At 40.5% G+C, this 23,705-nt stretch overlaps 1 protein-coding gene across 1 annotated transcript in view; it reads right to left on the reverse strand.

The window, feature by feature from the left end:
• Window positions 1-274: 274 nt before the first annotated feature.
• Window positions 275-23,705, reverse strand: part of LOC115789007 (voltage-dependent N-type calcium channel subunit alpha-1B-like) — a 204,858-nt gene continuing 181,427 nt past the window's right edge. The window contains exons 43-53 of the mRNA XM_030742154.1: window positions 21,949-22,045; window positions 15,178-15,283; window positions 14,944-15,051; window positions 14,419-14,528; window positions 11,548-11,714; window positions 10,500-10,629; window positions 10,293-10,403; window positions 7,266-7,304; window positions 5,144-5,408; window positions 3,758-3,981; window positions 275-2,431 (exon numbers count right to left, since the gene is read on the reverse strand). Coding sequence (XP_030598014.1) covers window positions 1,877-2,431; window positions 3,758-3,981; window positions 5,144-5,408; window positions 7,266-7,304; window positions 10,293-10,403; window positions 10,500-10,629; window positions 11,548-11,714; window positions 14,419-14,528; window positions 14,944-15,051; window positions 15,178-15,283; window positions 21,949-22,045 — 1,912 coding nt within the window. The 3' untranslated portion in view covers window positions 275-1,876. The remainder of the gene's footprint in view (window positions 2,432-3,757; window positions 3,982-5,143; window positions 5,409-7,265; window positions 7,305-10,292; window positions 10,404-10,499; window positions 10,630-11,547; window positions 11,715-14,418; window positions 14,529-14,943; window positions 15,052-15,177; window positions 15,284-21,948; window positions 22,046-23,705) is intronic.

Below are 23,705 nucleotides of genomic sequence, written 5' to 3' on the forward strand. Positions count from 1 at the left end.
CACAGAAAGAGATGAGTTTTAGTCTTGGAATTTGTTGACCGTAACAAAAATAGAGTATTGCAAGCCTTATTCTTTAAGGATTTATGCCCTGCCCAGTAGGAAGAAGTAAAGATTCAGAGCGAGGTGGGTACAGGCCTGGAGCAGGTCTCACTTTTGAGTGACATAAGACCTCAAAACATTTTACATATATATATATATATATATATATATATATATATATATATATATATATATATATAAAGAAAGAAAATGTTAATCTGAAGAACCTGGCTCTCCCAGCAAGTTTAAAAACCACTACAATTATTTAAAACTACAACTTGACCCAAGTCTGGAAAGAGGAGGACACAGTTTTATATTTTACGTGGTTCTATCTGAGTAGGCGTCATGCAGTCAACTTGCCAACCTCAAAAATGCCCTGTGAATTCACACATATAAGCTTGGATACCATTCGTGCCTTTAGTGTGTGTTTTCAGTTAACTGTACATCATATAATACATTTATAATTTACAACTCTTCACGCATAAATGTAAAATTTGGTCGCAGTCACACTAAAGCCTAAACCTGGAGATTCCAGGGGGTAAAGCTACAGGGCGGATGAAGTGTCGTCTTGTTGCATAGCCCTACTTTAAGTCAACAGTCAGCAGCAACAACACAACTCTTTATTGTACCTGTAAATATGCACACAGGTACCCTCTCGCAATACTGCTCTCAGAGGAAAGAGCTTAGAAGAAAGGAAACCCGTAAAATTTGGGCAAATATGGCCAAGAAGGGATACTGCATGCTTGAGGAGGCAGATTTGTCTGGATTTGAGATTTCCATGTTCATAAATCATAAAAAATTGGCACTTTTCCCCCATTCAAAGACTGTTTTCTACCAACTGTCTGGCAGTATATCTGAAAGAGAAAGGCAAATGCTTACCACACACCCTCAGGCAAAAGTACAGACACTATTTTTGACAACCCTGGCATGCACTACACTTTGGATCTCTAATTTTAAGTTACCTATCAAAAGATTCATCTTTTTTTTCTTTTCTTTCCTTTTTTTTTTTTTGCTTTCTGCCCTTTAACCCATGAGTTTTGTTCTGACCACTTTTTTCAGCTACACCCATCCTCCACTGACCCAGAGTCAGGCTGCATTTTAATACATCGTGGTAAATGAGGCACTTAGTAGTTAGCCACTTAATGTCAGAAAAGAGTTGTTCTAGTCCCCATGTGCACTCAAAAAATTACTAAATCTGGGAGATTTTTACAAAAATGCAATCTTAAAAACTCAGCTGTAGTCCTATTTTAACCTATGACATTGTATGACTTTTGTGTTCATTGGGTGTTATGGAAGAATTTTAAGACCGACATAAAAAAGCTTTCCTATTCTGCTCTGGTCAAAATTTGGTGAAATAAGGAAAACAAATCAGGAGAGAGAGAGAGTGAAATTTGGTAACAAAATAAGACATAAAGCAATGAAACGTGTGTTGTGGGCAGTCATGTCAATATCAGGAATAAGGATCAGTCTTAGACATAAAGAATGGGGAGATTTTGGCTTTTGTCTTCTGCTTCACAAATACACCGGCCGAGGCAAAATACTTAAGGGTCGCCACATGTGTGCTAATTTCAGTGCAAGTAAAGGGGTTAGAAAAAAGTCTGTGTTTTTTATTTAAAGTGGTTGATATATTAAAAAGACAATAACACTACAAAGCTGTAATTCTTTTTGATCCCCTTTCAGAGCACTTTCCACAGATTTCCCCTCAATGTGTTTCCTTCTGTATCATTTGCCTGGCCTCCTGTTGTAACAGCCCACCGGACCTGACCTGAGCACTGAGCAGCATCCATAAGCTGCCCCGTTCTAGCTAACAGCAAGCTTTCTAAAACTTTCTGCCACGTTAGCACCACTCATCTTCCTCCCTCTCCCTGAGACTTCCTGCTCCTCTGTTCCCAGGCCCAGATGAAGAGTTGACCCCAAGGGTGAAGTGGTACCCGTTAGGCACGACCACTGCCCGGCCCTGTGCTGTGACGGGTGTAGCAGCAGTTGGGTGAGAGGCTGAGGCTGTAGTGGAGGCAGCAGTTCTGGCAGAGCGGCCTCCTCCTTGGCTGCTTACAGCATCCTGGAAGTCCTCCATCTCATCAGTGAGGGTCTTCTGTGAGGAGCCCTGCTGCTGCCGGTTTAAATTCGGGTCCGAACCAATGCGGGTAATTGGTATTGGGGACTCCTCGTGGGCCCCGAGTAAGCGATCGTGCTCTGAAAGACCACGGCTGAAGCGAGTTTGGTGCCCTGTCACGAGGGCACTGGATGGGAGAGTGGAGGAGTTGGCAGTCTTGTAGGCCACAGCGGGACGAGGGGTGAGGGGCGTCTGTGGGAGCTGCCTGCGACCACGACCCGGTGTGCTTGAACCAGATGGGAGCGTCCCGTGGCCAGTTTTAACCACACTGCTACCATGCTGAGGAAACAAAGATGCATAAGTTTTAGGTCATAACTGAAACACATATTGGTAACTGGTCACCTGTTTATACTGGCTGTAAAGACATCCCCTCTTTATGCTATCTAAAGGCACAGGAAGTAGTCGGGGCACAAAATTATACAGACCAATGCTACTATGAGGTGCCAGTGCAGTTGCTCTAGCTGCTTACAATTTTAATATGAAAGTCGAGGCTAAGACCATTACCATTAGGACTGGGATGCATAACACACTTTTTTTTCTGTGTGGAAAGTTTTAGGCCAAATTATTTTTGGGGGGTCACCCACTCTTAGTATTGTCTCATGCACACAAAAGTAAAAAAAAAAAATTGTGGTAATGGATTTATTAAAAACACAAGCCTTGCTTAGATTGTTTTTAATGCGGCTGTTATGTTTAGATCACTCTGTATAAGTCCCGTTCGGTCCCCTTGCACAGTGACTGTTCAACTTGTTCTGCAGACTGGAAAAAGTTTCAGGGGTGAGCAAAGATTGTGTTTGTATGGCCAAAAAGCTCCTGCATTTTCAGTGTGTTCTGCTGCAACACATGATGGTAGTCTGACATGCAACACGGTTCATGGAGAAGTGCCACAAGCCAGGTGTAAATTTGTTGAGACACTGCTCCACCCTTCCATCATCTGAGTTATTAATGTCATATGTGTCCAGGTGTGAGTAGGGGCTGAAATGCCTGGGATGGGATCTCGGGACCACCTCTAAGCTGACCACCTTTTTTAGAACTGAAGGAGCCTCTCGGAGGAAAAGTAGAACATCTTCATGAACCTAAAGAGAAATCCAGCTGCCTTCTACTCAGTCGCTTAAGACCTCCTTTGGGATGGCAGGGTAGAAGTACACGTTGGTAAGTTTACACTGCATAACCTGATAAATGTTTTAAAAAAATTGCTCCCGATCTCATTCCTCAAATGACGCACTACATTTGGACTTGGGCACTGTGGACTCCTTAACTGAAAACTGCCTGGCTGCAGGTGGAAACATAGGTCTCATGACCAGAAACGATCCTCCACCCGAAATTCATTTGAAACGGAAGTTAATGTCGGCCATCTGTGCAAATTTGCGGACCGTGGTAAAATCGCAGAGCACACAGTAGGAGCTATCAGAACAGGACTTTTGAGGAGTGATCTAAAAATAGCAGTCACACTGGAAGCTGTCGGGACATGCCCAAGAAGATAACATTTACAATTTCAGCGGGTGCTGATGCAAATAGTAAAGTAATGCAAGTGTTTGAATATTTACAGCTTGCAAAACAAGCAAGCTGTTAATCACTGGGCCACACACAGTCTGGCAGGTAACTCACCTGTCTGAGGAAACCAGCGTCCCGCCCCTCTCCTGGAGACGTGGAGCGACTGGGACCAGCTGACTTGGCTTGGCCCTGCTCCCTGCTGCCGTAACGCTCACAGGAGTAATAGCGCTGCTTCTCTCCAGCTGAGGAGTGGTGCCTCCTTTCATGGGGCCGACTGCGGTCCCGTTCCCTCGCTCGCTCTCTGGACAATCCTTCAGCTGAGGGGTCGGTAAATGAATCTGGAGGACGGTGCCAGTCAGATTAGAAAACACATACTTTTATCATTATTATCCTTTTTAGACTAAATAATAATATATTAAAGCTGGATTATATCTCTGACTGGTCTAAGTCTTTCAGAAACTGCCGATTTACTGGGATTTTCCCACGCAACCATCTATGGGGTTTATGGGGAACGGTCCAAAAGAGAGAGAATATCCAGTGAGTGGCAGTTCTGATTTGCTTTTGCTTTTTTTTTTTTTTTTTCAAATCAATAAAAGAAAAAGTCAACCTTTCACATTAATATGCAGCTCTATTTGTAACGTTTATGAAGATATCAGATGTTGTACTTTCTGGAGAGCTCAGGTGCGGGCAAGAAAAGAAACCCTCCAGCAAAATTCTTCTAATCATATGAAAAGACCGACATGAGAAATCCCAGACTGAAGCTCAGCAGAAAATCCTTCACCTACATAACCCGATCATGGAACTTTAATCTTATAAAGAATTTGTCTGAAAGGAAAAGCTTGTCCGGCTGTCCGTTTCTCTACTGAAGTAATGCCAAGTTTTAGTATTAAAATATTCTCCTTGTAGATTAAAAATTAATCAAACAATCACTCAGCACTCTAATATAGGTGGTATATTTTGAATGTTTCAGGTATTTTTTTGTCCAAGCTCTACTTGGGGCCTTTGTTTAATGTGAAATATTACTACTGTTTATAATATTAACCTTATTAATAAGTGTTAATTTTCTAGCCTTGTTGTTTTATTTTTGATCTTTTGTATATTCCACTGTTTGTCGAGTCTTCAGTTATTGTCAGTTTTGTTACTGTGACTCTCGGGTTGCGTTCAGTTTGGTCCCTTTTGTGTGTTCTTTCTCTGCTCCATCTGCCTCGTCTCTGTCCTTTGTCTGTCAGTGTTCCCCTGTCTAGTTCCTCTGTCCTCCCCTGTGTGAAGTTAATCCTTGCTCCCCGTTCAGTTGCGTCACACTTCCTGTTTTATTTTGGTAACTGTTCTCTGTGTCCTCTGTTGAGTTTACTTCCTCCCATTAATTTCAAGAAATATCTTTAAATTGCTCTTTAAAGGCCGTGCCAGTTATGTTCACTGAATTAAATGATGGATCTACTATTATATCCTGTGCTTTATAAATTAAAAATCTTTACTAATCATAATATAGGTATGTCTCACCAACAGTGCTGGATGGCTGCACAGACGCAGCTCTATCCAGGGACTTCTGCTTCTTGTCTTTGTCCTTATCCCTGCGTCTATGGCAGCGGTGGTGGTGGTGATGGTGGTGGGCTCTGTCTTGGCCCTGGACTTGTCCCAGCCCTGCGGAGGACTGGGCCTGGCTGGGGCGCTCCAGGTCATACTCCTTGAGCCCTTCCTCCTGATAGTGGTGCTGCGGCGTCAGCGAGGACGCTGAGCGTTTTATAGGACTGAGGTCCACAATCGGCTGAGAAGGGACGACAGATGTGGAGAAGTGTGATGAGACTATAGAGCGTGAAACTGGAAGAAGCAGTTTTCACCCAGATCACCAAACTATGCACGACACACAAAAGAGACAGCCTTTTGTGTAAAGACTGACGCTCGACCGCATCTACTCAGAGCACACATGTTAAAAAAAACTGACAAGAAGGAACACAAATCTGTCACACAACTTGAAGCTACTGGACTTCACTAGCAACTCTGTTAGTGAACAAAGAAGAAACGGGGAGTGACACTGGCCTTTTTGAGCATTTCATTCTTTCTGCAATTCTAACTTTACTTTAGGTGTAATTTTATGCAAATAATGAGCCAGTTATTACAAGATTAGCCTCAAAGTAAGGTTTTTTTTTCTCACAAACAGAGACTATAGGAAACACAGGTATTCTAGTTGCTCACATCCACGTAAACATGTTCCAAACACTCGTATTTTGACAGAATATGACTATGTACAGCACCTACAGTATCTTTGATCCACTGATATGCTTAGCTGTGCTGCATCCAACCAATCCTGCAGTAGAAACTTGCTGGTAAGATTAATACAGCTTTCTTTTTGCTCTGTTTTGGGTCTCTACCAGCTCCTGAAAAAACAGGCCTATTAGCTACTAAATTATCCACTAGCTAGCCCATAAAATATATGGATTACAGCAGGATTATACAGAGGCGTATTAATTTGCTTTCTTATGGTCATCCATTATTTTCCCCAAGGAATAAATACTTTGAATAAATGCTTGGAGGACAGTGACACTCACCCCAACAAAGTCTTACCTTACAGTACAGCTGACAGGTAACTTGTGTGGTAGGAAGCTGGAACAGCAGCTGAGTTACAACCCCACCTGCTGGTTACTGTGCAGATTTCATGTAATGATTTCAGCCAATCAAATCACTGTATTTATTCATATTGTAAGCGTTAGGATACCCACTAAACAACAGACAGATTGTTGCTGCTTTCACAGACAGGAATAGGGCGGCTGTGCTGTTACTCTTGCTCCTACCTCACAGTCTGGCCTGCAGCAACAGTCACACAACAATATCACAACACTGCCAACAAAATAGAAATCAAAATCATATTACTGAGTCAGTTTATCAAGTACACAGTCTTAAAATCTCACCTTTTAGATAAGTGGTATAATCTGCTAATTCTCTGTCTCTATTCACATCACTGGGAAAAAAAAAAGCGATGTGATATAAATTCTTTCTACTATTTAATACTGAAAATGCCTTAAAGTGAGAGGCTGTAGAAACTGTTGGATTTTGTCTGGAAAAATAAGATTTTAAGACCGAGCATGACAACAGATGACAGATAAAGTTGGGAAGGTTTTAAAAAGAAAACCTTTTAAAAAGCGGAACAGCAGCAGTACCGTCTCAACCTTGTGTGCCTTTTTTTTTAACAATCACACACTAACTCACAAGCAAAAAGTACACACTAGATAACAACACTCACACACACACACACACCCATTTTTACCAAAGTGTAATACTGTACTGCTGAAACTAATGGCTGAAAAACAGGACAGAGTGCTTGACATACCCCAGTTAAACATAGAAATACTTTTTCTGGGTATGTTTAATAGCTAATGCTATTTTTAATATGTTGTGGGTTTTTTGTTGTTTTTTTTGTCTATATACTATCTAATGGAATGAGCAATTATTATACTGTAGTGAGGTCACTTTGTCCATGACAGTGGGGAGGATGTGAACTCCTGTGATGAGAGGAGCACATGGAGGCAAACACACACATGAGAGAAGAAGAAGGAAAAGAGGGAGAGGACGAGAGGAGGAGAGAGAGGAAGAAAGAGAGAGAGGTGGCACAACAGGTGGTACATACTGCCAGGTGGGTCCCAGGGGCGTGGCGAGGGTGGCTCCGCTATCAGACAGCACACACAAGAGGAGGTGGGCAAAACATTAGCAGTGAGCATCGAAATCAGGAGAAAGGGAAGACAGAAGAGGAGAGCGGAATCTCAAGAAGGATGAGTCGAGTGATAATCTGTATTTTATTTCTGTCAACGTGTCCAGTAAAAAGACCCAAACCAACAATGTGTTGACCCAACTTGTCACTGCATGTGTGTGTCATTGTGGCAAAATATGGTCCCAGAGATGTCGACCACTGTCATTTTGTTTTCACCTTGTGGGTCTTTTTGTCCTCATCTGTGTGTGTCATCACGGCAAACTGTTAGTCCTGCAGAGCCTTAACTGCTGCGGAGTATTTGAGCAGATATCGGTGCGATTTTGTCACAGTACTCCGAGTTACAGTCACAAAACTTTACAGGTGTGTAGCCGTAGGCCATCAAGGTCAGCCAGATGAGCTTATTTCAATGCCAACACATGTCAGCTGACTTAATGTCACATCTGTTGTCACTGATGCCCTCTTTTTTCCCTTTGCTGCAGCTCCCTTTGCCTCTGGCTGCAACACCACCAAGTCTAAATTATTCCAGATGGAATAACTGAAATGACTGAAATGAAGGCTGCGTTCAAAGAACTTACTGAGTACGTGAGTCGGAACATAAGCATGCTGACGGGTGTTGCAGCCGGTGTGAATCATGTTGCGTATTTAAAATTCTCTTTGCCCACATGTGTAGTCGCTCACGGTAGCGTATGGTGCTCAGGTGGGAGGAGAGGATGCAACAGGAGGGAGGTACGCAAAACTAGACTGAGTGATGAGAACAATGTCTCAGAACATGTTCTGCTCAATCTGTTGCCAGTCTTGTGATTATTTTGCAGAAAGAATAAACTGCAGTTGATGCAATCAAATGCATTAAAACGAGAATATGGCAATTAAGCAGAAAAAAAAATCATGTGCTCACATTGTTCTGCTGTGATTTCCAAGAGAAGCCGTTTCTTATTGGTTTGCATCAGTGTGACTAGAACAGCTGTTTCAGAGCGCTGATGTTGCTTCCTGGAAGTGTTTGTATTAGCCACATACTGATGTATATTTCACTTCACTGAGCCCTGTGGCACTCGGCTCCTCTGTACATACACCAGCTACATTTTACAATTTCTTTTTGTGCCAAAAATTACTTTAAAATAGGACCAAAAATGTGCATTTATAGGATGCTAAATACAAAACTTGCACTGTTTACTCCTATTTCAGTAATGTTTGCTATAAAAATAATTATTAGAAATAAAACTATACAGTATGTCAACGAGTGTGAAATATTAACAGGTGAACCTACACATTTGTTGGCTTTGATCGTCTGTAAAAATGTCTTGACAAAAATGAAACACAGAATAACTCCAGCCTGATCCGTTAAAATAGAGAGAGAAAGTGAGAAATCAAAATGCAACATAAACATAAGGAAAAGCACATGTTACGTGTTTGTGGGAGAGAGCAGAGCGACGGAGACACACACAAACACGGACGGGCAAACGGCAAAGCTGAACGGACGAGATCAGACAGGTGGAAAAATCCAGAAACACAGAAATGATGGACAGAAAGTTTATCTTAACGTGACATCCATATGCAGCAGCCACGAGCAGCTACTGTAACTCACAAAAGTGAAATAATTAATAATGGTCGTTTAAAAAGTGCACGTCATAAAAAGGCAGTCATGCAAAACTCAGCTGTTCTTGTACGCCAGCGTCATTATAGTAAATATTAAAGGTAAGAAAAATGTTTAATATTACATTTTACAACAATTTTATTGACGAGATAAACTAAATTAATGTAAAAACAATATTCTTCAAAAGCTTTTGTTGCATCCACATGATCTTTATTTGTGGGCCACCCCAGAACTCAGCATCACGCTGGTTCCCTTGACAACAAACCAACTGGATTTTGAATCTGTGAAAGTTGCCTATTTTTATTGCTCTGCAAAACATGGAGCATAACTTGTAATTTTTTTTTTTATGTAATTGTAGTGTTAAATATTAGGCTCTAAATGGACTACATCACCGTCACATGACTACCACCAACCGAACTCCTGTGTTGGCAGCGATAATGCTGAATGTCCACAGCAACTTTCCTAGTCTCGTAAGCTGCTTGTAGTTTATATGTTGTAGAAAAAAAATGCTAAAATGTTTCTTTTAATCGCACATGTCATTTCAGACACTCAACTAAAAACCCACTGATTTAGAGACAGTGGAACTAGAAGTGCAAAATGCCAGACCACCCCTGAAGCACTCTATACTCATACATATTATAAAATGTAATATTTCAGTATTTTAGTTGCAGGGGATATAAGCTTAAATAGTTCGACGTCTTGGGTAATAAACTTAGCTGTTTCCATTCTGAGAGTTAAAGAAAAATATTCTCATGTCTGTGGGGAAAAAAATGGGAAAAAACATGTTTGGGTTTAATATTTGACGCTTACAGGCTCATCTATCACTTTTCTATAACGCAGATTTTGAGCTCGTCTCCACTTCGTTCTGCACCGTGTCTCAACTGGTTACTGCTTTGGGAACATTACTGCCTTTTCTAAGTTATTACAAATTAAAAAAAAAAAAAGAAAAACTTTTATCGAATCAAAGGTAGAATTGTTGATTTTTCACTGGATGCATTTTAGATCATGTATTTTGTAACCAACCAGTTACGATAAGAAACCAAAAAGTATCACCCAGGTTTTTAAAGTTACAGATAATTTTGTCCCAGGCACGATTGCTCCACTCAGTTAGTGTGCAGCAGCTGTCTTATAACTGTCTAATTCCCTAATTCTACAGATTTACTGTGTCTTGTATCCTGAATTTCCTCCTCAGTAATACATCTGAAATTGTCGGGAGAGGTCAGCAGGCTGAAGTGATGTCAACTGACAGAGTGACTGCAGCCTTTTTCCGTTGATTTTTACCTAAAAATCCTAAAGTATCCACAGTGTCTGCATTAAATCAAGAGGCATGACCTCATGAGCACTAAAGAGCTTACGTAGTACTCAGCATTTAGTCGGGGAAGAGAGGCTGCTCTGCAGTGACCTTCCAGGCTAGGATACGCTTCTGTGTCTGAAGTGTTCTCCACCTCCTTCAGCTCAACCTGTTCCTAAAGGAAACAAATCATGGAGAAAGCACAGGCATAAGTGCATACACTTAGAGTGTATGTTATATAATAAACATTTAAATGACGGCAATTTCGTACCTGAGGTCTTGTTAAATATTGCACATCCTCCGACTGGCCTCTCTGCAGCTTTCTCCGACCTTTGGGCCTCTGTGATGCCTGAGAAACGTCTCCAGACTGGGAATGTTTTATGGCACTCCTCTGGTTGAGTCTGCATATGAACAAGAACTCTGAGATTTTAGTTCACGTGCATTGAACTCAACATGAACACATCTCATCTGGCTGTTGTTGCATAAGTTTTGTTAGGAAATCAACCGTTTTTGGCTTTTAATCTGAGCATCTTTAATTTGTATAATAATTTTGTGGAGAACCTCGAACGATTTGAGTCAGCTGTCTAATGAGGGATTAATTGTTCGCAATGATATAATCAGCATATGGCAGTAATTTAAAATGGAAAAATGGGATCCTGTGGACCCTTTGTTAAAGAGGACCAGTTAATCTAGAGCTTCAAATATAGACCCACAGACCTGCAGCTGCTGAATTGAATAAAAGCCCTGTTATTATTTGATGAAATATGATATAACTGTACTTTTGTTATGTTGTTTTTCGTTTTTATAATGTATAGTGACTTCCAGCACCACAGTTCCAGCCTGTCACTCTTCCATTTGACACTCTGAAGGCACATGTCACCGTTTTCCTGATCCTGCTCTGGATGTTGGTTGTCAGCCGTCTAAAGCGATCAACTGTGATGAGCTTCCTTCAGATATTGACCACGGTGATGCAGACGCAAAGAAATCTGAAGAACAATCTCATGCGTTTAGCAAACATTCAGACAGTAAGCAGCTCGAATGTTCTTGTACAACATCAGGAGGATTTGATTATTTCTCACTGAGAAGGCAGCCCAGATGATTGTCAACTCCCCAAATGGGCCTCTGCCTCTCATCTATTAGTGCATATCCTGAATAGTGGTGCCAATCAGGTTTTCAGCTTTCTAAGTTGTTTTCAGGCTTTACACACTGGCTAAAAACCCAGCTGTGAGTCTGAAAATGACTGCTTGACTGGAAGTAAAGCACTTATGGTAACAGCTAGCCAATTTGGAGAAAAGCATCGCCTAGATAACGTCACTTACAGTGTGTCCTTGTTGATGGAGGTGTTGGTGGTGGTCATAGAGCGAGAGGCCTCTGGTTTTGTTTCAGGCTCAGGTGAGAGGGCTTGTGTGGGGCTGGAGAACGGTGGTTCTACTTCATGTATATGAGTGAATGGGAGAATAGGGCGGAACAAGGACCCCAATTTACTCTGGAGGAAGGAGGAGAGCAGACATCAGAAACAGCAAAATGAAAACCGGATTAACTGATTTTTGGGCCATACATCACTGGAAAAACCTTTAAAGTTGATATGATTGCATTTGAAGCTGCTTATTAACATGTTTATTAACACGTGCACTAAAACCATGTATTTACTGAAACATGGAAATACAATATTTAAGGAAGAAACAGACTTTTCACAATTCTAATAAGCTTGAAAGTCGATAGTTGGTATGACCATATTTATTCTTCAACACACTCTGAACGCTCTGAGGCGGCTTTCTTGGCATTTCTTTGAGCAGTCTTCAGGAAAAGTTCTTCAAGCTTCTTGAAGGACATTCAGAGCTCTTCTTTGGATGCTGGCTGCTTTTTTGTTCCATTCTCTGTCAACGGGATCCCACACGACTTCAATAACGTTGAGGTGCGGGCTCTGGGGAGGCCAGTCCATGACTGATAGTGTTCCATTGTGTGTTTCCCTTGCTAGGTGTGATTTTACTGCACTGGCAGTGTGTTTGGGATCAATGTCATGCTGAAAAATGGAGCCGCTGCCAGTCAGATGCTTCCTGGATGGTTCTGCATGATGAATCAAAATCTGACGGTACTTTTCTGCATTCATAATTCCACCAGTTTTTACAAGGGCATCAAGACAACTGGCTGAAATGCAGCCACAAACCATGACAGAGCCTCCACAGTGTTTTATAGACGTCTGTACTGTAATATTGGCATGTACGCCACATGCCAATATACACCAGTTTTTCAGAAATCACCTTCTTGGTGCAAAAATAGTATTTTATGTCTGTCAAGCTGTGTTATTTTTGGTAGTTTTCATAGATTCAACTAAAGAAATCAGAACTATTTTAACGACAAGCTGCTAGTAATAAAGTGTGTAAAGATATCATTTAATATTGGCTCTTTGCTAAGTTGACTGTTATGCATAGACATAAAACTGGTTCATCCCTTGAGTTACGTGCCTTTTTTATGCTTGGTCAGTGTTAGACGGCTTGAACAAAATTTAAAAAATAAAAAATTCTTCTGAAAATGGTCAAGAACAGGGACTGGAGTGCGTGTAAAAGCAGCCAATGTCCAAAAAACTTACGAAAGCCCAGAGAACTATTGCTCAAGACCACTTTAAAAAATTCTGCCTCCTTGCAAGCAAAATGTAAAGAAATAAGGGGTGACTCAAGACTTTTGCACAGTACTGTAAATGCAATTAAATGAAAACAAAATCTGCAAAACCAAAAAACATAAGCTGGTAAAGTTTTGTGATAATTCTCATCATTAAATATGACACTTTTGACCTGATTGTTTTGATCACTTTTCTAATTTTGAATAACTGCAGTTTTAAAAATGCAGTTTTATTAAAATAGTGTGCCCCCCCCCCCCCTCCCCTGCATCCAGTGCTTGTTTTGTTTAACACCAGCTTCCAGTTTAACTGAATTGCTCAATTTGATCCTTCTTTTTGTGAGGCAATTTTGAAATCTGAAAAGTCAATGTATTAAAAAAAAATTGTCATGTAAAAATATTAAACTATAGATTAAATTTAAGCTGGACATATGAAGCAAAACTCCTCCTGACTTATTCTGAAGACAAGCCTAAAAAGAAGGACTCAAGGATGGACCCAAACGTGAATTCAAGAGACAAGGATACCAAACAAAAATGAGATTTAATTTTAACATAAACAAACAGGGGAAAAAACAAAAGGAAACACTGGAACAGCCTGAAGCTAACAAACAAAAATGAAGGCTGGCAAACAAAAGTGTGAGGAACTGACTGAGACTGGATGATCAGGAAAAACTAAAGTAAAACATAACTGTACAATGACTTAGAGTAACACTGGAACAAAGGAGATGAGCACACAATGGGACACAAACCGGGTGGATAAAGAAGTGGGTAAACAGCCTGGTAAACAGATGGACTGACATCTAACACGGGGAACAGAGGACTATAAATACACAAGGAACAAACAAGAACAGGTGCAACCAGTGAGGGCGAGGCTGACAGTGGGTGCGGTCCAATAGTTAAATTTGCTGAAGTGAGCCAGACATAATTAAACCTGGTTGAATTCATGAATGTGCTGCTTCTCTAAATCAAGGTCATAAGTTATATTGAAGGTTTGCTGTAGTTCACTTTAATTTAATTTCTTTAATTTTTACTTTGAGCTCCAGCCTCCGACCCTGAAATAGATAAATGATGGATTTAGGGAATTTTACTTTGGTCACAAAAAAGCCTTAATGAAAAAGGAGGACAGGACCCACTGGATCATCTTTTAAACAGGAAAAAATAAGAAAAGATTGATTTCATTTTACAGTCTATATGTTCCTTTTTCTTTAAAATTCAAATCTTTGTAATAAAGTGATATTTTTCACTGGTGGTTCTTGTTTATCTGACCTGCATAAAACCACAAGAAGCCACCTCACACCGCACCTCTGTTTTACTACGTCCTTAGAAATTATCCTTCAAACCTTTTCTTGACCTCGTGAGGAGGTAGGAGGTAATTTTTGGACTATTCAACCACATCCAATCTCAGCTGGAGGAAAGAGACAGGAAATAAAAACAGGCCAAATAAACAAAGAAAATGCCATCAAAACAAGGCAGGAAATGACCAAAACAAAGCCATGGCATGTAAATATGCAGTCTAGCTTTTCCAGTTAAGTCCTGTTGTTTGAGTCAGTGTCATTTTGCTACAGTGATGTTACCTGAGGTGCACCTGAAGAATTCTGCTCCTGGAGTCTCTTGGCACGATTCTGCTTGTAGAAGTCGAAGATCATTAGCGCTGCGTAGACTTTCCCCACAGTCAGCTCATTATCTGGAGGAAAGACGAGTGAGAGACAGTTCCTCTAAGTAAGCAGCAGATGGAGTCAGAGGAGCAGCAGCTGAGACTCGGTGGACGAAACTGGAACAGTGTGTGGCACTAGATGAAGCTACTCATCTTAACAGATGATGAACAGATGATTGTACAGTGTTTTTTAAAATTATTTCAATGATCCATATGGCTTCAGAACAGGTGCTTTTCCTGAAATGATCTCATCACAGTGGAAGCTTTTTTTTTTTACTTTAAAAATTAAGACCAGCAGAGCTCCATAACAGAAACAATCTTTTTAAACTGGTCTAGTGTAACTATCAAGAACAAGGCAAAACAAGGAAAACAGAAGAAAAAGTTCGAAAATCAAAGTCATATGAACAGTAAAGCCCATCAGAACCCACACTCAGCTGCGGCTCACATTTATGTGGTGTCACCAGCAGGTCCAAGGTCTTCTGCGACAGGTTGGGCCACACTCGGTTTAATTCCCTCTTCAGGTCAGCGTCACACAAACGCTGTGCCAGCATGCCTGAGGACGAGCCCACAAACACGTCACATCACATCTGCACCAGAGCTATCAGCGCCATTCACGTTCACATCAAAGCTGTCGGGGCAGCTGCAAGGGATTCTGGATTTTGTAGTTTTAGTCTCTCACCAGATGCCAGCTTGATCTCCAGGGCTGTGCGGATCAGGGCCATCAGTGTGGAGGTGAAATGCACTGTGTTGTCATCCGCAATTGGCATGTTCATCTTCACCAATCGCTGAGGGGAAGGGAAGCAAAAGAGGAGGAGCCATGAGCACAAACAGAGAACCAGAAGGTCAGGAAACAACTGCACAACAAATTAAAGGATAGCTCATCAATCCTGGATTTATCTTATCTTAGAAGATTTTTTTTTTCTTCAATAAATGGATGGATGGTAAAGATGATCTACAGTTACAGGCTATGGCAGAAAATAATGATTGATGACCATACTATTGAATATAGAAAAGATCAGAATAGGAAGAGATGCCCAGATAAAAACAGATAAAACAGAAAAATGCAGCAAATCCATCGATTAGAGAACCGGTAATGAGTAAAAGATTAAAAGAAGGTTTTTACTCCAATGTTAACTGTCAAAAAAAAGAAAAAAATGTTCTTTGAAAAAAAAAAAAGATAAATCAGTCATCACTGTGAATTACTTTAGTCCATCCAAAAACAGTCCCCCCTTTTTTTAACTGCAAGCTAACAGCAATAAACAGACAAACAGAGCTGTTTATGGCTGCCGTCGTTGCTACGAGACTGCTGCATGGCACAGTTCTCCTAAAACCTAAAATATGATTAACTTATAATGCTTAGCACTGTGAGCCCTCACTGCTGCTGCTGCTGGAAACATGCAGCAGCACGTCCTTTGTTCCAAAATAGTCACTTAAGCAGGAGAAAAGAAAGGCCGCTGGTGGGCATGCAGTTCTGGAATCAGTTTGACAGAAATAACAGCCAACCAAATGTTAATGTGCCTAAAATGCTGCAAAAGATAAAAATCAAGTTGGTTTCCATGTGTTAGTAGTATGGGATTTATTACTGGTATTATGTCCCAGAAACACAAGGAGGGAATTTTGTTTTTAAATGTGAAATTAACTTTCAAAAGCATTTTTGGCATAGACTGTACATAAAAGATGGATGTAGCCACCGTGAAGTCACCCATTGGTTAATGACATTCTGTCACGAAACCTCAAGCTGAGCGTTTTTGCCATTGTGATGACTGAGGGGCAGATCTGACTGAAACTAATGTTTGAGGCCAAAAACCTGTCAGAGAAGTTTTTACTAAGGTCTCAGATATCATACTTTTGCACTCAAAGGAGTTCCCCCTGGTGGTCATTGGAAAGAATGCAGGTCTAAGGCATTTCAGAAGCTATGTCCATCTTTTAAATACACGCTATGGTTTTTGCACTAACTAGGTCTAAGAATTTTGGCCCTTAACTTTAGGTCTAGATCACCTTACAGGAGGAATAATTATAGATTTTTTTTCTGGCAGAAACAAAAAAGCTCTACACCCCAAATTTTTTTAAAATGATCCAAGTTAAATTTTAGTAAAACAGAGCAGCACAATAGCATCAACAAAATCTTGTGTGTCTATTCTCCCTACATAAATCATATTTATTAATCTCACTTTTACTCTCTATTTTTCTCCTACCTGCAACGGCTCTCTGCCCTAAAGTTTGAGAACCACTGGATTATAGTGATGAATAATTGTTCTAAGTGGGAACAATGGGAACCTATTTAAATAGGCAATTTCTGTTTATAATAGAGCTCCCGCAAGTGCAATTTGCCAGCACCATTAAAAATTATTTAAACCAGTCACCCATTCCCAATCGCCTGGCTTCCAGGTTTTTTTTTATTTTTTATTTTTTTACAATAACTGTCTTTGTCTTAAAACATGAAAGAGCAGGTCACTGCACCAGCATGAAATAAATTACATGTCACCTGATTTTGGAAAGACTTGCTGAAATAAATAAAAAGAAAATCAATTAACTGATGATTTGGGATAGCCTAATCGCACATTCTAGCTCCACCGGTATGAGGATTTGCTGCTTTTCTCCATTTTATATAATTGCAAATTGAATGTACTTGGAATTTGAGACCAAATCAGTAATTTATAGTGAAAATCAGAGGTCCACTCTCAGTATTTTTAAGTAAAACATATTTTTTAAAAACCTATAAACTAAGATCCTGTAGGTATTTGTAGCAACTGCTTAGCAGCAGCACTGAACCTTAATTATTAAAAAAATAACCATCAATTTAAAGTGGAAGACTTTAATTTATTTTGCATCCACTGTAAAAAAAAAAAAAAAAAAAAAAAGCAGAAACCAGTCAGCATAAATCCATGCTTCTGGATCAGTGCAGCAATGCAATAATTCATGTACACATGCATGTATGAATTAGTATGTAACATTCAGAGGGAGGTTGTAGGGGTGGTGGAAGCATGTATGTATTGCATGACTTTCAATTACAGCAGAAGAAAGTTCAGAGGCAACTGAAACATAGGAAAGCTGCAACTGATGGTTTTCACTTTCTTCAAGCCAAATGGACACAAAGCAGAGATGGAGAGATGGAGTGATTAGAGGCGAGTAGCAGAGGAGGAGGAGGAGGAGGAGGAGGAGGGGGAGGAGGAGGGGGAGTTAGTGTCTGGACTGTAGAAAACATTTACACATGTGAAGTCTTGCTTCTGTTGTTCCCAGAAACAGAGTGAATAAGAATGACAGCTGCAGACATGAGATGAAGAAACACAGAAACACACCATCAAAAAGATGCTACACACTGTTATGCGTGCAAAGACTTAACATGCACATACTAGCCACAACGAAGGGAAGACAGAGTGAAAAAGAAATCCTCAGAGAGGACGAAATTCAAAAGAGAGAGTGATGCTTTGCCTAAAGTCAGAACATAAAAGTGTAAACTGAAGGGTAACAGGGACAACTATGACTAGGAGGATGATGTGTTCTGTAGAAACAAAGGGAGGTTAACAAGGAGAGTGATCAACAGCATCAACAGTGGGAGGGGAAAAAATAGAAAAATGAAAATGGGAAGGATAAAAATGCTAGGCTTGCTCTCAAGTGGACTGCTGCTCTCTCCATGCCTTTGCTCGTGTCTTTCCCTTCCGATTCACAAAAACAAGAGTTATATTTGGAGATGCAGCCGCGTCAGACCCAGACATTTTTAACTGGGGCAAGGGCAGGGCTGCCTTAAATCTGATTCATTTCGACAGTTGCGCACACACTGGAACCACTCACATTAAGTCTGCATGCTAAGAGGTAAGCAGCCGGCACAGGGACTACCTGAGGATTGTTGAGGTATATACTTGACTCCCACTTGACTAGGATAAAGGTCGTATAATCACAGGACACGCGGGAAAGGCTCTGTTTTATTCCAGTCAGTGCAGGAGCTGATAAGACGATGGTAAAAATGTTCTAAAACGTCTCATCTTGCAGGGATGAGAAATCCTTCGATAAATCCTTATTAGCATGTGAATCCAGATGTGATCCTGCAAGAAAAATCACTGCTTCTTCTCCCTTCTTTGAAATTCCTTACACTAAATTTCATTTACATATGTAAGCTTATTTCCTGACACAGCTTTTACAGTTCACTCTGGGGAAGATAAACTCCAAAACAAGTTAGTTATGTATTTAGCAAAAGGTACAATATTCAATTTCTGCTTTTATCTTAGGTTAAGGTCTCCACTCACCTTCTTTCATAGCTTCATATCGTATGTAACTGGATAGTATTCTCAAAAGGGGAAACTAGAGGACACGTGTAGCCATGCTTATGTCACAGTGTTATATAGTAGGCATCAACGTGCTGACATAGCATTTGCTAACTAATTAAACCCCAAGTATAGCTTAGCCCTATGGGGAATGTCAGATCTAAACTAAGAGCAACAGTAGTTTAAGGTCACGAACCGAAGTATATAAGAAAAAATGCCATCAGGGTTCATCAGGGACAATCAAAGCACTACTTCTTACCATTTATCCTGTGGGGCGCATCTTTATAAGGTATTTTCTTGATCTTACAGACATCTACAGTCTGTCCAGAGCAACAAAATAATTGCCTGGTGGAGGATCTGCTCTTCTGAATGTTTGTCTGGTCCTTTGCACTCTAGATTTTTCTAGTTAGATATTTATAGATGCACGTAACCCACCGCTGGATTACTCTACAGGTAGTCTGCTATTTTCTACTTCACCAATTAGCAAAAATAGGATACATTAAGCTCATAGATGGAGCTAGGTCTCCACTGATCCTTGAGAAAAATATCTCATGCGAACCACTAGACCTTCTTCTTTCTTCACCAGCAAGCTGCTATCTTTGTTTGTCTGTTAATTGGCGCTTGGCAGATGGTGTACAGTGGATTTCGCTGAGCATGTTCGCTGAAAACAGCCACCTGCTGCTGCTGCTACTGCTGCTGGAAACAGGGGTGCCAAGACAGCCATAAAACCAAAACAATAAGCAAAAGCTCTGTGGAGTTGCATAATTCATAATAATTTTCTGTGGTGTCAACATAAAAATGAACTGCAGGTTTAACTATCAAACAGATAAACATATTTTACTTGATGCTGCTGCCATTTTAATAACCAATACCTCCTATTTTCCAAATGAGACTTTGTGGATATTATGTTTTCCTCATCTCTCTGATTTATTTCTATTTATCACTGTAACCTGGCCCTGTAGAGCAGACTAACAAAATGTACAGAAAACCCTCACAGAGCAGGACGAGCCCAGAGAGCCAGACGAGAAAACAGAAAGAACATCACAACAGCAGGCCAGAAGATGTCTACTGTGACACACTGACAGAAGCCTGAAGATGTTTGACAGGTGAGAGCAGGGAACCAGCACTGGCTGCAGGAGGAAGGGGGAAGGAAGGAGGAAGGTGCGATTCTACCTTATAGGCGACTCGGGGCGGACATTTCTTTCCCAAACCTAGTGGGGGGGACATGTCCCGAAGCATCTCGTACATATTCCAGTAAGTTATGCGGCCACTTGTCAGGAAAAGGTCGGTGAAGACCGTGGAAGGAGGGATGAAGTTTCCCCAGGTGAGGAAGTGTAGTGGTTAGAAGAGGAAGGGGAAGTGATAACAGAAAGTGGCAAAACCCAAAAGAAAGAATGGGGAGAGGAAAACACAGAAATCCTTGTTAATAAGATTTCCAGGATATGATGATCAGGAATGCCATCCTAGTTGAATTTACAGATTCAGGAATGGATCCCAGAGGAGGGAGGAGGGGAGGATGATCCAGAGGATTCCCTGTACAAAGATGAATAGATCCCAGTGGAAAATATGCATTAACAAATATGAGTACATGTTGCTGTAAAGGAATATTCCTTGAAAAAGTGAGTTTCACTGCCTGTAGCTACGCTTGAAAGGTGTATCTGGAAAAGTTTGAAGGTTGCTTCACAGAAGCTGCAATGACATTTTAGTCTCTGATGTAGATAAATGCAGAAGCAGAAGTTTATAGGGAGATGTTTGGTGTCTTCTTTTCCATCATTCTGGGTCACTAAAACGAATAATCTGAAGCAGTTATTAGCAGGGGTACAAACACTCCATGGGGTGTATTTCTGCAGTAGCCCGGGGGCATGTGGACAGATTTGCTATATTAATGTGAAAAAGTTTGTTGATTTTATATATATTCTTTTCTTAATAGTGTAAATTATTATATCTTTATTTATATTTATAATAACTGCGGCTGCTGTTACACCCAAATTTCCCCTCTGTGGGACAATAAAGGCTGTTTCTTCTTCTTCTTCTTCTTCTTCTTCTTCTTCAAAAAACAAACTAAGTGGACTGGAACAGTTCTCACACCTACAACTGGATTACTCCAGTCTGACTCAGTTAACTCTGGTACTCTGCTGCATCCCACAGTCCGAATCCTGGTTACAGGAAGGTGTTTAGCTCAGACTTGCAGCGCACTGCTGATAGTTCGGTCAGATTGAAGTTGGATGGTTCTCACCATAAAAGAACTGCTCAAAAAGCTGAGGCCACCTCCTCCAAAGGGTCTCAGTGTGATTGCTTTGATCCGCACCCCAGTGCGATTATTGTGTTTGTGTTTACACAAACAAACCTCACCAAAGGGGGAAAATGAATCAAAGCTTGATTTAAAAGGACTAAACAGTACCAAGTATGAAGACACCCTAAAAACAACGGATAAGCAGCAGATGTGGACCACCAGAATAAATCCATAAACAATTTAAATAAATAATTGCTACATAAACATAACAGATAATCAGTTGTAATAGCTAGAATAATTGGATAGTTGACAGTTGAAAATTATTAGCAAAAAACAGTAAGCCGGTTGTTGTGGATGAAGTCAGATAGTTTGCCATAAATGATGAACGTTAACGTCATTTCTGCAGCTAAGCGTAAAGTGAAAGCTGAACGTCTTTCAGGTCAAAATTGATTTTAAATCAACACAGTTGAACATCTGACAGTTTTTAGCTAAAAATTTGGAACATCTGATCTAAAAGATCAGCTTTTTTTTTCTTTTTCCAGAGAGATCTCACAAGGCGGTATTTACAAGGCAAAAACTAGATTTTCAGTGGAGTATTCCTTTAAGATGCACACTGTTCCTGCATGCTAAGAGACAACAGCAGTAACCAAAGTGGAAACAAAGCACACAATGCTCTCGTCTTTACTACCCACTCTTCTTTCACTCCTGTATTTAGAAGCAGGAAAATATCTTAGACATCGAGTCTGATGCCTTCCGTTTGAGCCTGACATGCTGCATTGTTTCCTGCACTTGCCATGGTTACCTGCCAGCTGGTTAGTGGAGGATCGATGAGCGTTTGTATGCATGTGTGATCGGGTCATTCTCTGGCACCCCAGGGAATGAGAACAGACATTCACTGTCTGAAACCATCAGGGTCCCTTAAAAAACAAAAAAAGGACTGTGTGGGAGTGCAAACCTTATAAGCCACCCTGCTAGGGCACTTCTTCCCCAGGCCCAGAGGAGGCGAGATAAAATGCAACAATTTGTACATATCCCGATAGCATATTCTCCCGCTGAAAAAAGATGAGACATATTCGAGAGGTTAGGTCATGGGTTATTTCATTACATCTATCCATACTGATCATTATCAGTCAGTGGACATCAAGAAGAGACAGTTAACAGAAAAAGCATACAGATCTTCATTTTTCTGTTTTTTTTTTTTTTATTTCTTTTTTATTCATCAGTGGATTTCTTGGTGCTTATTTTGAAGAGTTCTGATGTGCATTTTGTTACAATGTAATTAAGTAAGTTAGCTGTTGTTAGAAATTTGCCACTGCAACTATGCACTCACCATCACCTCATTAGTTACACCTTGCTAGTACAGGGTTTTCACCTTCAGAACTGCCTTAATTCTGTGTGACGTTGATTCAACAAGGAGCTGGAACCACTCCTCTGAGACTCTGGTCCATACTGATTTGATAGCATCATGCAGTTGCTGTCAACTGTACATCCATGAAGGGAATCTTCTGACTGTGGAGGCCATTTGAGTTCAGAGAACTCTTTGTCATGTTTAAGAAATCAGTCTGAGATGATCTGAGCTTTGTGAGATGATCCATTATCCTGCTGGAAGCAGCCATCAGAAGATGGGTGTACTGTGGTCATAAAGGGATGGAGATGATCAGCAACAATACTCAGGTAGGCTGAGGTGTTTAAACAGTGCTCAGTTGATATGAAGGGGCCCAAAGTGTGCCAAGAAAATATCCTCCACACCAACAGCAGCCTGAACCATTGATACAAGGCTTGCAATCTTGCATACCTTGGTTGAAATGAGTGGTTATATGAATTACTTTTGTCTGAAGCAGTCTGGCCATTCTCCTCCGACCTCTGGCATCAACAAGGTATTTTCTCCCAGAAAACTGACGCTCAGTGGATGCTTCCTTTGTCTGAACCTCAGCAGATTGTCTTGACCATGTCTACATGTCTAAATCCACAGAATTGCTGCCATGTGATTGGCCGATTAAATATAATGTACACGAGCAGTTGAACAGGTGTACCAAACAAAGTGGTTGGAGTGTGTACATTTTTGTTTTTGACCAAAAAGCAGTCAAATTGTGTTTTAATCATGACATGTTAGGTTAAACATGATGATAAAGTTTGTCCTGATTTTGAATTTCCCCCAGGAGTTCATCTCCTTAAGCACTTCGGGACGGCTTCGAACTCGTCTGGTATTTTTAGGTCGCTCAGTGGAACTGACAGGTTTGATTTCACCTGTCTTCACACGGAGAGAAACATCAGCTTCTGTCAAACTGAAGCAACCTTCGTGCCGAGGATCATCACTGGTGGTGAGAGGTGGATCTCAGGGTAGGACTCAGTTCAGTTTTATTTACATAGCGCCAATTCACAACAACATTTGTCTCAAGACACTAAACTGTAGTTTTTAATGAAATAGGCTGATTTTATTTCATTTTATTTTCAATGCTGAGCTCCTTAAAAATAAAATTGAAGTCTAAGGTCTGGACAGAATTTCTAGGGGGTAAATAAAAAAAAGCAGCCCTGCAGGAAGTATTATGATACTGCTCAAGAGACTGCTTTCAAACAGAATTCAGCCAAATTTATATTAGGTATGCTTTTATTATTATTATTTTAATACACAAAGTAAAATGTAATAATGTTTTTTTAATTGTAGAAATTGTAGAGGTAACTTCACACAACAACATCTGTATAGAAAATCAC

This window comes from Archocentrus centrarchus, chromosome 12 (genome assembly GCF_007364275.1).
Source record: "Archocentrus centrarchus isolate MPI-CPG fArcCen1 chromosome 12, fArcCen1, whole genome shotgun sequence".
Lineage (NCBI taxonomy): Eukaryota > Metazoa > Chordata > Actinopteri > Cichliformes > Cichlidae > Archocentrus > Archocentrus centrarchus.